This window comes from Mastigoproctus giganteus, chromosome 3 (assembly GCF_048544385.1).
Source record: "Mastigoproctus giganteus isolate SK-2022 chromosome 3, ASM4854438v1, whole genome shotgun sequence".
Lineage (NCBI taxonomy): Eukaryota > Metazoa > Arthropoda > Arachnida > Uropygi > Thelyphonidae > Mastigoproctus > Mastigoproctus giganteus.
Genome location: NC_143577.1, coordinates 39,670,585 through 39,686,099, shown reverse-complemented (window position 1 = coordinate 39,686,099; position 15,515 = coordinate 39,670,585). Strand labels below are relative to the sequence as shown.

General features: G+C 34.3%; 1 protein-coding gene across 3 annotated transcripts in view; it reads right to left on the bottom strand.

The window, feature by feature from the left end:
• The window catches only part of Urm1 (Ubiquitin-related modifier 1), a 134,065-nt gene extending 119,482 nt beyond the window's left edge, over nucleotides 1–14,583 (bottom strand). For 2 of the 3 annotated variants that reach the window (XM_090369258.1, XM_090369260.1), the window contains exons 1-2: nucleotides 14,461–14,583; nucleotides 8,443–8,585 (exon numbers count right to left, since the gene is read on the bottom strand). In XM_090369258.1, coding sequence (XP_090225384.1) covers nucleotides 8,443–8,585; nucleotides 14,461–14,483 — 166 coding nt within the window. In that variant the 5' untranslated portion in view covers nucleotides 14,484–14,583. The remainder of the gene's footprint in view (nucleotides 1–8,442; nucleotides 8,586–14,460) is intronic. The other variant, XM_090369259.1, reaches the window with a different exon arrangement.
• Between the last annotated feature and the right edge of the window lie 932 nt (nucleotides 14,584–15,515).

Here is a 15,515-nt window from a genome sequence, read left to right as displayed (position 1 = left end):
AGATCTAAGTTCAAATCCTGTCAATGACGGGAGGAATTTTTATGGGTCTTTTTCACAACTTGGCTGAGTTAGTCAGTCTCGGGAGAGAATTGCGTGGTTTTTTCTACTGGAAACTCGGATTTTTTGTCCAGAAAAATAGAAAATCAACCTCACACGCGCAATTTGAACACACAGGGCAACATAGTCGCCGATGCTCCTAAAAAAAAAGCAAAGATATGATTACTGAAGACATTCAAGAATTACTGGTAGAAAAAGAGGATGGCAAAGCAGATTTGGTGGAAATGGCATCGGAGGCAAATCAAATCAATTCAGAGGATGATATCGCAGTTGAAAATTCTGAACTTCCAAATTTTACACCAAAAAGTATACGGAACAGCATAAAGTTAGCCGAGCAATTAGAATCTTATTTTTTGAATTCAGATTCTTCAACCGAAAGGAGCTCAAAGTTTAAAAGGGAGCTTCAAAAATGTTTAGTTCTATGTTGAAATTACAAAGATCTATCAAGCAGAAGCAAATAAAACCAGATTAATGATTTTTTAAAGAGAGCAGAAGATACACAAAATCAAAATGATGTATTTTTGTCAGTTTTGTTAACATTTTGTTAACAAAATGGTGTATTTTTGTTAGTTCTTGGAACATAACCCCACTTTTCGTACTGGTTCTTTGTCCTATGTAAGACAGTTTTGCACTACACGAGATTTTATAGAAACCTAACTACCGTGTTATACGAGGGTTACCTGTAATACAGATTTAATCAGATTGGTTAAGCAGAAGACAGAGTGGTTATCAATGGGCACTGCTCTTCATGGACTAATGTTATCGGTGGAGTTCCCCAGGGCTCAGTGCTGGCCCCATTGTTGTTTCCAATATTTATTAACGATACTGATGAAGGTAAAAAAAAAAAAAAAAAAAAATGCGTAAACTGCAGCCACACCCCCGCTCCTCACCACTTGGCTATGGAGGCCACCTTGATGAAGGTATATCAGGTTTAATATCAAAGTTTGCAGATGATACAAAAGTTAACAGGGTGGTTAATGACAGTAATGATGGCATGCTACTGCAACAAGATTTTGAAAAATTAGGTTGATGGGCTAAAAAATGGCAGCTGAAGTTGCCAGGTGCAAGGTACTGCATATGGGTAGCAGTAATCCCAAAGTAACATACCAACTGTGTAGTACTACACTCAGAGTAGTGGAAAATGAAAAAGACCTACAGGTAGCTGTGCAGTCAGATATGAAATTCTCTGAGCAGTGCAGACAGGCTGGCAGGGCAGCTCATGGGGTTTTGTCAATGATATACAGGCCTTTTGCTAGTAGTGATAAGGAGGTGATTATCCCATTGTATAATGCAATGGTCAGTCCACATCTTGATTATGGCATACAGGTCTGGAGACCTCTCATTTTAGGAATGCTGTGGAGCTGCTGGAAGGTGTACAGAGAAGGGCAATGAGACTGGCAAGAGGAACAAAGGGTACTCTTACCAAGAAAGGCTTAAGTTCTGAAAATTGCAACATCTGGAGACCAAACACCTGCAAGGTGATCTTATTGCAGTGTTTAAGGTTTTGAATGGATTGAGCAAGTTCAATACTGATGGGATTCTTCCTCTTGCTCAGCCACACACATGAGGGGGCACAAATACAAACTGAGGAAGGATGATTGCAGAATAGATGTGTGGAAGTTTGCCTTTAGCCAGAAGGTGGTTGATTGCTGGAACAAACTTCCATCTGTTGATGTGGAAGTTGATAGCTTAAATGGGAAGGTTTTTTTTTTCTTCTGTTTTTGGCTATTGCTGTATAAGCTTGCTTTCTTGCATCATCTGCCACTGCTAATATATCAGGGAGAATGAAATGGTCTAGTCAAAATAATAAACTACAATTACATTTTCTTCTACAAATTTTGATGGTAATCTTTCCTAAAAACCAGTCTTATTCTATCTTCTGGGAGTTTCATCCAATAAATATAACTTAATACCACTTCCCAGTTACTAGATTGCAGAAAAAACATACACCAAGTTAAAGCCAAGGGTATAACAAATGGATACTGGATATTTTAATTTAAACCAGACAGAGTGTAGAGTGTGTTAGTGTCAAACGGCACCAGGGGTTCCCCCCATCTCCACGTAGTATACATTGTGGGTGTGAAACAGAACACTGTCGATGCCAGAGGTTTAAAAGTATATGGATTTTGTATAAGTGTAGTGTCATGTACCGTTGTTCCTCTACAGTTGGAATTTAATTATTTTCTGTATTCACTTTCATTTGCTCTTTTCTGGAGAGTAGCTGTGTTGGAAGGTTCTATGTGATTTGGCCACTTTAAATGTAAATTTTATAGGTAGTTCTTCAATCAAAGCAATAAATATTATTAAAGATATAAAAATTATCTTCCACAGCCTTCATCCTTCTCTTCATGTTGTCATCTATCACACTCCAAACTTATGAAGACAAACAGCATTTACCATCTGCCTTACTAGTGATAATGTGATTATCATTATCTACTATCGGAAACAAAAAGTTCAGTGTGGGGGGGGGTGAAAAAAAGATTTGTATTCATCCAGAAGTAGTTGAAAAAGAAAGACGAAACAAACAAACACCGTGTATTATACTTTTTCAACACAGTAACCAGATAACATGACACATTTTTGCCACCTCTCAAATACACTTCTGCCGGCCAGTTTTGTAGTAGTTCTTCAAACCATGACTTGGCAGCAGAAATCATCTCAACATAAGCAGCAAAGTGTTTTCCACAAAGAAAGGACTTCAGGGCAGGAAAGAGAAAGAAATCCAATAGTGCAAGGTTGGGGAAATAAACAGGATACAGCAATATTTCAATCCAACATTCATGGCACGCCTCTCTGCAGCGTGAAAGGAATGCACAGAGGCATTATCATGGAGCAGCATGCACCTTTTGACAGCTTTCCTCATCATTTTTCTTTTATAGCAGCAAGTAGCTTTATGAGGAGATTGGAAAAATATTTCAGTCACAGTACAGCCCTTTAGAAGGTAATCTGTTAGTACTACACTATGCTGATCCCAAAAAACTGATACCATCACCTTGGCAGAACTTGGTTCCACCTTTGCCTTTTTGTGGGGAAAGGGGTGATTCTGCATGCTTCCATTGTTTTGATGTTTGTTTAGTTTTAGGATCATAGTGATGGATCCAAGTTTTAGTCATGATGTTCTCCACAGATCCAACACTAATTTGGAGCTCTGCAACTAGTTCTTTGACACTAATACGATGATCTTCCAAGATTAATGCCTCAATTTTTGCAACACTCTCCTGTTGCAGTAGTTGCCGGACATCCTGGGATTTCTTCATCGTGCACTGAGTTTCTTCCACATTTGATTTGTTTATACCAATTGTAATAACAGCATAACCTGGGTAGCCTTCTCCACACAGAGCAACCATTTCTTCTAGATTATTTTGGGTATTTTCACTTGCAGAATGAGGTACTGAATCACTGATCTGTATTCTATTTATACTTTATCCATTGTGACACTTCACTTCATTCAGCACTGCAAAGGAAAAAAAAATGAACTGCCAAATCAAGACCAAAATTTGTGTGGTTGCTATAGAGATTTCAAGGTATCAAACAAAAAAAAATTTATCTTTCTATCACAACTACTGGGTGAAAACTTCTTTGAACCCTCCTTGTAAAAGCAAATTATTACTTCGTTTCTGACTGCTATGATGTGATCTCTCTCTCTCTCTCTCTTCCCCACCAACATATTCAAATCATATTTTTTAGATTTTTATATATGGATTATGCAATAATCTACCATCAATATTACTATAATTTTTTCTGGTGTCATTTCAGACTTTCCCCTTTACATTCCAGGAGATTATAATATGATATCCTTTTGGTTTACAATGTCATCCAATTTTTCCAAATTATTTCCAGTATATATTTTCCACTACTTCTTGAAAAAATTGCTTTCACAGTATAATACATTTTAATATTAGGCATTAATCTCATTTCTCTCTAGCTGTTCTCACAAATCATTTTGCAATTAGTCCCTTGTTCCACTTTTTACAGGTTGTAAATGAGTCCTATATTGATCTCACGCTAGAAATCTTTAAGAAATTATTTTTTGCATAACATTTCTGACCGTTATGTTTATGTATCATTAATCTCATTCAAAGTGTTCTTTGCCACCACAAACTGTTCATTATATTACTTTAATGGACAGTAATTTGTTATTCTGCTTGTGAAAAGTTGCACTAACAATATTTAACAACAGTCAATTTGTATATGGAATGAGTTAGCCTAATTACTTTTTTCTGCGGAGTAAAAAATATATAATCCAATGTAAAACTCATAAGAACTGTTTCTTTAAAATTCAACTTTTAAAATGATCAAATTCAAATCCACTTCACTTGTGTGATCTTTTCAAATAAATTTCTATTTTACTGAAATAACATGGTGTGTTTCTACAAAGATGTATAAAAATATAAGATGTATGACAGTTTGATTAAAACAAAAATAAGGAAGACAAAACAGATATGGTTGGAGGAGAGATGTAAAAGGATTGAATATCTACAAAATGAGAATAAGCAACGTCTAGTCCACAAAGAAGTGAAGGAACTATGCAACATCAGGAAAGACTGCAAGAGGCCATATTCTGAATAAAAACAACAGAGAAATTGTGGACAAGCAACAGAAAAAGGATAGATGGCAAGAATATCTGAGGGAACCATATTGCGAGGACAACAGACAATTACGAAATGACAACATCTAAACAGAAGGCGAACATCAAGACTTTCTGATGGAACTGGAGCAAGCGATTATGTCAATGAAAAATAACATGACTGGCATTGATAACATCCCAGCCGAAAACGCTCAAATACCTCAGCACAAGAAGAAAACAACAGCTCCTCAATATTTTCAACAATATCCTAAATGCAGGGAAACTACCAGTTGACTTTCTGAGATACATCTTTATTCCCATACCAAAAAAAGGCAAGAGAAGCAAAATGTGAAGACCGCTGCACAATAAGCCTTATATGCCACTACATGAAAGTCCTCTTAAAGATGATTCTACACAGAACCGAAGGCAAGATTCTAGAACAAATTGGAAAAGACCAGATGGTTTTTATAAAGGGAGTTGGCACAAGAGAAGTAATATTCGATCTGAATATACTGGCAGAAAGAGCAATTGAACACCAGCAGAACCTATTTGTCTGCTTCATTGACTTTAACAAAGCCTTCGATTGCTTGAAACATGGTATCCTCTTCCAGCTCTTGAAAAATTTAAACATCATTCCCAAGGAACTGAGGATACTACAGTTACTATATCTTGAGCAAGAAGTGGCAATCACCGTAGAGAAAGAAAACAGACTGGGTACAAATCCAGATAGGAGCGTGGCAAGGATGTGTGTTGTCTCCTATGCTGTATAATCTCAATGCTGAAACCATTATAGATCTAATACAAGATTCTAAAGAAGGAATTACTGTTAGTGGTTCAGTTATCAGTAACCTGCAATATGCAAATGATACTGCCCTCATTGCAACATCAGAGGAAAAGCTACAAACATTTCTTAACAAAGTGATAACAGCTAGTTTTTTTTTTTTTTTTTATGAAAACCCCAAACACGAAAGGTGTCAAAACCTATAGTACTTAGTACCGTGCATGGGTTGAAGGAGAAGTATGGGGGGGGGGGGGGATGCCGGGAACTTGAGCAGATAGGCTTAACAAGTAATGCCAAAAATATCAAAACTATGGTTATAAGCAAAAACACCTTTCCTGGAATCAAAACATGCTGTGGCAACTCCCACATCGAACAAGCGAGTAGCTTTAAATATCTAGAGAGGATCTTTACAAATAATAATGACCAAGGCACAAAAATTAGAAGCAGAATTTGTATGGCCAAAGAGGTATTTAAGAACTTCCTTTGTGACACGAAACTAGATTTCCAGAAGAGATATCGAATGGCCAACTGCTACACATGGAGCACTCTCCTATATGGATGCGAGACCTGGGTCATGCGGAAAGCAGAAATCAGGAAACTGGGAGTCTTCGAGGTGTGGGCACTCAGAAGAATGCTCAAATTTTTGTGGACATATCGGGTGACCAATGAGCAGGTCCTTAAGATAGCAAGAACCACAAGGGCACTGCAAAGAGAAAGACTGCTTACCTCGGGCATATTATAAGAGGCCCACAATATGACCTGCAGAGACTAATCCTGCAAGGGAAGATTAAAGGCAAAAGAGCAAAATAAAAAGAAAAAAGTGGATTGATAACATCAAAGAATGGACAGGGGGGTCTTACGACACAAGAACTATTTCACAAAACAAGACAGAATTGGCTGGAAATATTGGTCTCCAACGTTCAAATTGAACAAGGAACCTGAAGAAGAATATGGTGTGGGTGTGCATACCAACCATTAATGCATGAATAAATTATTTCTCATAGCTTTAATCTTATCACCCTTACATTACAGCCAGGTAGAGCAGCAGCAAATCATCTATTTACTATTGTTTTTAATTTCTCTATTAATACAATTAATGTAACCTGATGATTATGCCTAACGTATTCTAAAACACATAGCAAGGTTCATTAAAATACTCATTCAAAGAAACTTTTTGCACTTTCCAGTTTTTCCCAGCTGAAAGCTAAATTAAATATAGAGCATACAACCAAAATACAAAATTCCAGAAAATTACAGTTGAAGATTAAAGACAAACAGTTTGTCTAATTAAACACAAATTATTTTTCTTAAAATCTAACTGCAGCTTTCTAGAATTTTACATTTTGGTTTTGTTATGTCACAAAAGATGTAGCAATAAAGTTCCCAGACTGGTGCAATAAAAAAAAAAAAAAAAAAAAAACATAAAGGAGCTCAAAATTGGTTTTATTTTCATCAAACGTAATCACCACCTGATTGAATGCAATTATTACACCATTATAAAAGTTTCTGAAAAGAGTCAACAAAAGCATTCAAAGAGATGATGTTCAGTTCTGCAATTACATTTTTCTTTATGGCCTCAATATCCCGAAATCTCTTTCCTTTGAAGGCACCTTGGGAAAGAGGAAGAAATCTGAAGTGGATGGTTGATCTGTACAATGCCATATTTCATCAGAAACTTCTTCACAAGTATGTAATGGGCAGGGGGCATTATCATGCAACAAGAACCAGCTACATTTCTCTCAAAATTGTGACTTCACCCAGGAAATGCACTTCAGTAGTCTTTGAAGTACCTCTATGTAGAATGCAGCATTGATTCTCCCCTTTGGGTACAAATTCCTTTGTGAATCACACAGTTTGCCAACTTCTGTAAACAAAACTTTTTGGGCCTTGGCAATGATTTTTACGTCCACTGCACGCTCTGACACTTTGTCTCTGGATCATACTGAAATGCCCAATGCTCATCCCCAGTGCCAATGCAGTCCAGGAAATTAGGACTGTACTGACAAGTCTGGATGAGGTCTTTGCATGATGATGCTCTTCATTGCTTCTGCTCATCCGATATATCACAAGACTGTGGTATAAACTTTGCACAGACTTTCTTTATTCTGAAATCTTCATGCAGAATTTGACAAATTCTCCTTATTTTATATCCAACTCATCAACCATCATTCTGACGGATAAAGAGAGTTATCTCTTGCAACAATTTCTCAAACTTTTGCAACTCTGCCTTCATTCCAATAGGTTCGTGGACGCCCACTTTTGGGTCATCATGAGCATTCTCACACTCACCTTTGAACTGTTAATACCATTCAAGCATACTGATACAACTTAACATTTCATCACCATAAACAATTTTCAACATATACATTCCTGTTACAGATTTTCCTAATTTAAATAAAATTTGATATTCATTTGTTGCTCCGTTGCAAAATCATGACATGGAACATTAATGCTACAGATGAAAGTGGTTGTTACTTACAAACAGGCAGCCTACTGGGCTGGGCAATTTCAGTATAACCATTTGTTGGAGGAAGTTTGAATGACAATATACAATTCAGTTTATTTCAAAAACTCTTTGAACATGAACACAACAGCACCAGTACAGGAACTCTGTCATACCTCATATGTTATTTCTCCATATTTTCTATTTTATGCAAAAATACCACCAATGAGAAAGAAAATAATACTCAGAAAAATTAAGCATCGGGCATTTTCATAAAATTAATTTATGACATTTCTTTGTTTAATATATGGAGAGGAGGAAAGGGTAATGATATTAGTTTTAGATAAATATATTCTTCAGTTAAGAGGATTCTTACAGGCTCCAACTACATGATTACTATAATTATATATCAAATAATATCAGCTTAAGCTTACCCCAAAATACCTCTTGGATATCATTAAATTACTTCATTCTTATGAGATGCATCACATCAACTGCAATTAACATCTTACAAACATATTCACATGAAATAATGAAAAATAAAGAGGCAGAATGGAAATCAAGGTGGTTGGAAGTTTAGCAAATTTCACTAACCATTTTTGGTTCTTTTTTTCCCATAGTTTCCAATTATGCAGCACATCAACAGCAAAAATAGATAATGCGCAGAGATATAAAAACTTGATTCTTGTAGTAGGAAGATCATGACATCTATGACTAGCTGCTGAACCTGAAAGATTCTAAAACCAGTCCATAAATTATTTGTATATGTTAGTTAACTAACAGGTGACAATTGTATGAAGTATACTGCAACTATATGCTACGCTCACAATGTTCAGATTGGCTATAACAGATTGAATTGAATATCACATAATGAAATCCATCACACTGAACAACTGTTTTACTAGAATTGTACAGCATATATCATTTGCTTAATAATATCTTAAACTCTTTAAACATGCTCATATGAACATGCTTAGAACTGCAAAATACTGTTTATTACAGTTGAAAAGATGCACCAAGAAGATGAAGATAATTTACACAATATATTCTAATTATAAGTAAACCAAAACAGAAATAATTAATACACATTAACCCAATTTTAATAAGGAATTTATCCTACAACAAAGGTCTATTCTCTTTAGTATTAACTCTAATTTTAATAGTTTCAGTAAGAACGGAAGTATAAATAAGCAAACAAAATTAAATTTCTACATAAAGCTGTTCTTAATATTCATTTATTCACACTACTGAAATAACTTTTCATCATTTTAATTAATTACAAAAAACTGTTTTTCCGAAGGTGGGTCACTGACCATTTAAGAACGAATTTAACAAATTTCCTTACTCTGTGCTAAAACAGATATTTGAATAGGTTCAGAATATAAAAGTAAAAACCAATCAATTAAAAATAAACGCTACCTGTTTCCCCAATGAAGAAAATAATGAAATATACCTGATTTCCATTTCTCCCTTGGCATAGACTATAAACAATGTATACAATTAACTGCTAACAACAGTGTCAGATAGATTTTATATATAGAAAGACAATGGTTTCACACCTTGGTATAGCACAATAATAGGAACTGGATACAAAGAATAATTTTGACATCATATACATAGATTTCGGCAAAAATTTTGGTACTGTTTTACATGAACAGTATGCTATATAAATTGGGGGCAGCATGGCATTAGATGCAAATTATTGCTATGAAGAGATAGCTGGGTGGCAGGATGTGTACAACGGCACAACACTGAACCCTGAAGGGGTTCAGTGTTGGGCCTTTATTGTTTTCAATGTTAATTAATGATATTGATAAAGGGATATCAAGTTTAATGTCTGTTTGCTGATGAAAGGTAGACATGGTGATAAATGACAGTAATCAGGACATGCAACAACAAGATCAGGATAAATTACACAGAATGGTTGAAAAGTGGCAGTTGAATTTAACATTGATAAACAGAAGGTACTACATCTGAGTAGCAATACTCCCAGAATAACATAATCATTCGGTATGTTATTCTGCGATTCTGGCATCAAGGACCTAGGAATAATTATACAGTCTGACATGAAATGAAATTCTCTGATTAGTGCAGACAGGCTGCTACAACAGCCCATTGGGATGTCAATGATACACAGGAATTTTGCCAGCAGGAACAGAGGTTATTACCCCATTGTATAAGGAAATGGTTAGGCTGCATCTTCAGTACTGCACAAATGTTTGGAAACCTTTCAGGAAGGATGTAGATCTGTTGGAATAGGTTCAGAGAAGGGCAATAAGGTTAGACAGACAAAAGGGTACACTTACTAAGAAATGCTTTATTTTTATTTTTTTGTGTGCCTGATATACCATATAAGCTTACTTCTTTGCATCATTTTGCCACTAACTCAACATGGCAAATGAAGCAAACAAAGAGACCATTGTTATACCTGAAATTAAATTACATTTACAGCAAAACTTTTTTTTTAATGTAAAAGTAAATGTTTGGAATTTATTGATTCAGCAAGCTAAATTGGTCATTTTTTTGTTCTCATTCTGTTCTGATCGAAACTATTTGCACAAGCAGAAGTAACAATTTATTAACAAATATATTTTCTTGTTACATCAGCATAACTACTTTTAATAAATAGAACAGCAATACAAACTTATGAAATTATTATGAAAAGGAGGCTCTTCTCATTCTATCATGTTTTTACTACCAGCAGGTTTCAGCCAGTTAAATGCAGTGAGACTATGACAGTCATGTCTCAGCTTTTTTGATTTGACAGGCCTCGACACCCTCCTACCTCGAGACAGCAGCCATTTCTCACTGTGCACCATCTTGAATGAATGTCTCAAGTAGGTGCCCTAGGGAACTCAAATGTGAGTTCATTCCATAATTATATAAAACTAAACTGATAATTAAGCTGTTTTATTGAACATTGCTCTTATCAATAAATAATACATGTTACTCTAGTCAATGTCCTTGTAAAATTTGTGGTTTATATTTATCACAAGAAGCCCATTTATTTATCAAGGAAAACATTTCCATTGCTGTTTATCAGTTTACGTTCTGAAATAAGACTTGCAGCTCTCGCTGGCTAAAGTAACCTGGGGAGCTCAAATATTACCTTATACTGCAATTACATTGTCATTCTTTAAGTTAGCATAATTACTATTCATATAATGCCAAACAATTTCACAAATGCATATACTAGAGAAATAAAAATAAGCAATATAGTCCATGTCTTGTGGCCAAAAGTGAATCTTTTTACAATTGAACCTCATGACACAATCCCACAAATTAAAATAATAATAATAATAAATAAGAAAAATTGATTTTTCCCTTTTTTTGTCAATGATAAGTTAAGTACATAGGTTAGAGGGTATAATAAGAAAATTTGGCAGCCACATGTTAAACTGCCTAGTAAATACAACAGTTAATGTTCACATCCAAATGAATTTTGCCTTCGTATCATCACAGTAATTCTAAGGGCATTGCCAAATGGTTAATCTGCCATTTAAAATATGCACCTTTATCAGTTGAGGGATCGGTATTTGCCAAAACAAGCTGCCATAGCAGTGTCTCATCTTTTGATTTTATGGAAAATTAACCTTTCAGCAATTCCATTTGTTTAAAAGAAGTGCAACAGTTAGGCAACTCATGTAACAGAAAATCTGTTCTGATGTGAACATTTATAAGGCAGTTATAGTCTATACTAATGCTAGTCACATTTATCTGAAGAGATAAAACTATTTTATATTTAGCTACTAGAACTATATGGGATTTGTCATCATTAGTATGAGCTATAATTAAAGAAATTGAAGAACTTCTCTCTCCATAGGTTAAAATATCCTTATTTCACAAAAGAACAGACTGATATGTACATTTTGAATCTATCAATATCTTTAACTTAAAAGTATATCTTTGTGAGATATACTTTTAAGTTAAAGTCTCAAAGGAAACTACCTGCTTGCTATATTTGCTTTCACTATCAAAACCTTTCACAAATAAAATGTTTTTGTGTTAATCACTAGTATTATTTAGAGGTCAAACCTTCATGAGCCAATCAAATATCAATGTTAAATACTTGATTAGCTCATGAAGATTTTTTTTAATATAGCTTATTTAAAACATCTTTTGAAACCAGATCTTGAAATTTTTTTATAGCTTAAAACTTCCACAAATGAATGGTGAGATATTGTAAAGAGAATTGGAGTTAAAAAAAAAAAAAAAAAGGTTCTCTGCACAAGTTATACTTTTACTTATTTGATTTGCTAATTCGGAGTTTTTTGTATATTGTACTTTTATTTATTTTATTCGTATCAAAGGGGCTTTGTAATATCACATCAATATACAATTAGTATCAGTATTAGTAGTGGTAAATGATGCAAGGAAGCAAGCTTATACAGAATCAGTCAAATCTCAGACAATGTTACTGGTTCATTTAGTGGTGGCTTCTTTTAAGTGAGTCATTATCAATACGGCTAACTGAGCTGAAGTCAACTTCAGCTTAAATACTGTTAAAATTATATATCTAAATAACCAAAAGTAGATAGTGTTTGGGGGTGTGAGGCACCACCTGTGGTTCCCACAACTGCACAACCAAAAGTACAATGTACAAAACCTTTTTCTCTGGTAAATCAAATAAACAAAAGTGAAAATAAGAAACAGATTCTTTCAACTCTACTTATAACACCCCACCATTGACTGGTGGGGTATTATACTCTGTGTACAGAGTACTGTCTATAGAAAATAAAAATGAATAGTAATAATTATGATTTTGCAATAAAAGTATAATGTAATAAATTTCCTAATATATATATCTTAGAATTCCTGTTCTGTTGTTTTTGCAGAACATGCTCATAACTGACATGAGCATGAAAGGCAGATTAATCAAGAAGTGCTTCAGTTTCTTCAATTATAATTGCAGTTTTACCTGCCCAGCATATTCCAGCTAAAGAACTAAGTGTCTCAGATACTTTAACAAATGAAGCAGATTTTTTTTTTTTTTTTTTTTGTTTTTTTTTTAGGAGCATTAGCAACTAAGGCCATATTGCTCCGGGATATGCGGTGGTCATTCCCTGACCTTTCCGCATCCTCCATATTTGGTGGTGACGGGCTCGAACCCCGGTCTAATCAAGAAGCGTGTGCTACGCACTGCTGCTCCTTCCCACCTGGCTACGGAGGCGCCAATGAAGCAGATATGGGTTTTGTATCTTGTATGACAAAAACTAATCTGTACATAACTGTGTACAACCCATGTTATATAACTGAATGCCCATGCAAGCACAGAAGGCTTGTTCAATAATAATTTGAGAGGTTGTATTTAATCAAATAAAATTACAAATTAAACAATGAATGCAAATAACTTAACTAGGTGCTTAAATGCACTTTCATAAGAAGTGTTGGAATAAGCTGTGCCACTCAATATACCCCCAATTTGGTGTTCATTTAGAATTGAATTCTTTGGCAGAATGAATGTTCTGCTGGAAAATCACTGAACACTTCAACATCAGTGTCTCTGTACTTTAAACATGACTTAAAATTCCAACTTCCATTAATTTGTTTGTTATGGATAACTCTACTTTATCCTTTAATTACCAATAAATAATACACTTTTATAATGGTTAATAAATACTGTGGACCACAGTGCACAATGAAAAGCTATCTGGAATTCATTACATAATTCCATTTATTAATCAGAATAGCATGTTTACATTTTAACATTAGACCACCATTTCTGAAATTAACCGATCTAACTGCCAGTAATACACATTTACCCCAAATAGTTAATATTTTCTTCCAAAAGAAGAAAAAATAAAATAAAAAAAGGTCTCTTAGAAAGGATGACAAAAGTATACCATAATGGTAAACGTTTCAAAAAAATATCTTAATAATAAATCTCACGTGGTAGATTAGAGTGTTTTTAATTATTTTCAATTAATTATAATCATCCGAAGGAGACGTATAGTACTTTTGATACTATGAATAGTGGGGCGTTACTATATGAGAAATGAAGTTGTCAATAGGAAACGAACATGGGAAGCTAAGAAGTTAAACTTCTCGGATGGAGAGGTGGCAGCTTCAGTTTTACTGGAGTTCACGCAGCTCGGATGATTAATATATGCAATAATAATCCCTACAACTTTTCAGGATGGGGGGGATGCAAATTCAGCTTCGGAACTACTGTTGTATAGACTCAACTTCAAAGCCTCTTCCAAAATCACCCACTGAGAACTGAATGTAAACAAAAAAAAAAAACAAAAAAACTTTCAAATGAATGGTTGGCGAATATCGAGAAATACAAATACCAACAAGTGACTAACTCATAGAAATACAGTATCTGATGTTGCTTTTCATTTTACTACTCTGCCAGATATTTATACGATATAATTTTATAGTCCAGTCTCATGCAATTTTACTTCTTTTATAAAATGCTACCTATTCGATTCATTAAATAGAATAATATCAGTTGTGTAAAAATGGAACTACTTTCAGCACACTAAAAAAAAGTTTTTAAATTAAACTCGCAGATGTTATGGTCTTCTAAAATGGAGGATCCCAATTGCAATAGTCTGAACAATGAAATTTAATACTTCTACAATTATAACATAAAATTTCAACACTCACCCAACTTCCACAGTTAGACGCATGGCAAGGGCGTAACAAATCAAGTAAATGTTACAAACGATACAAAATACAATCTTCTCCAAAATCAAATACCTTATTAAAACGTTATGCTTCCTCTGCCGACGATATAGATGGCGCTCAATGACATAAACGTTTCACTAACGTTCCCGTGGAAGACATTGCTTAAAAAAAGAATTTAAAAAAATATATTATATTATTTTCATTAAATATCAAACTAAAGATTACAATTCCATTTAATTACAGTACAGTATAATTATAATTATTGTTAGTCATAGGGTGCAAAGAAGCCTGAGGCTTATGCTGCATCAGCCAAAAAAAAAAAAAATTCCCGAGTTACCCTGAGAGAGAGAGAGAGAAGTAGAAAGGAATCAATAAAAAAAGAGAAGAATGATGATATCCAGCTCAGAACCCGGGGTTTGCCTAGCCCATACTCATCAGTTGAGCCCCTGGCATTCATCAATATACTCAAAAAACGCAATAATAAATAAATATCTAACCAAATACTATATGAATAAAAGTTCGGAAAAAAGATTTAGGAGATAGAGAAATCATAAAAGGTTATTAATTTTATTAGATGTTAGAGTCGCGAAACTATCCTACAAATTTACTTTCATTTAAGGTAATTCCTATATATAAAAAGGGATCACCAGATGACTTTTACAATTATAGACCAATAACAATACAGTCAGTTATAAATAAGATAATAGAAAATTATATATTTTTTTCCATATAAGCAAATATTTACATCAATATGGACTGTTAAACAACTCTCTATTCTCATATCAGAAGGGCAAGAGCACACAGACATTATTAGAGAATTTAGTAGACTCTTTTAACTTACATTCAAACAACAATAACTTCATAATGATTTTATTTATAGATTTGACCAAAGCATATTATTATTATTATTATTATTATTATTATTATTATTATTATTAGCCATATGGTGCGTGCAAGGAAGCCTGAGGCTTATGCTGCACCAGCAAAAAAAATTCCCAAGTTACCCTGAGAGAGTTGACTTAATTGATATCCCA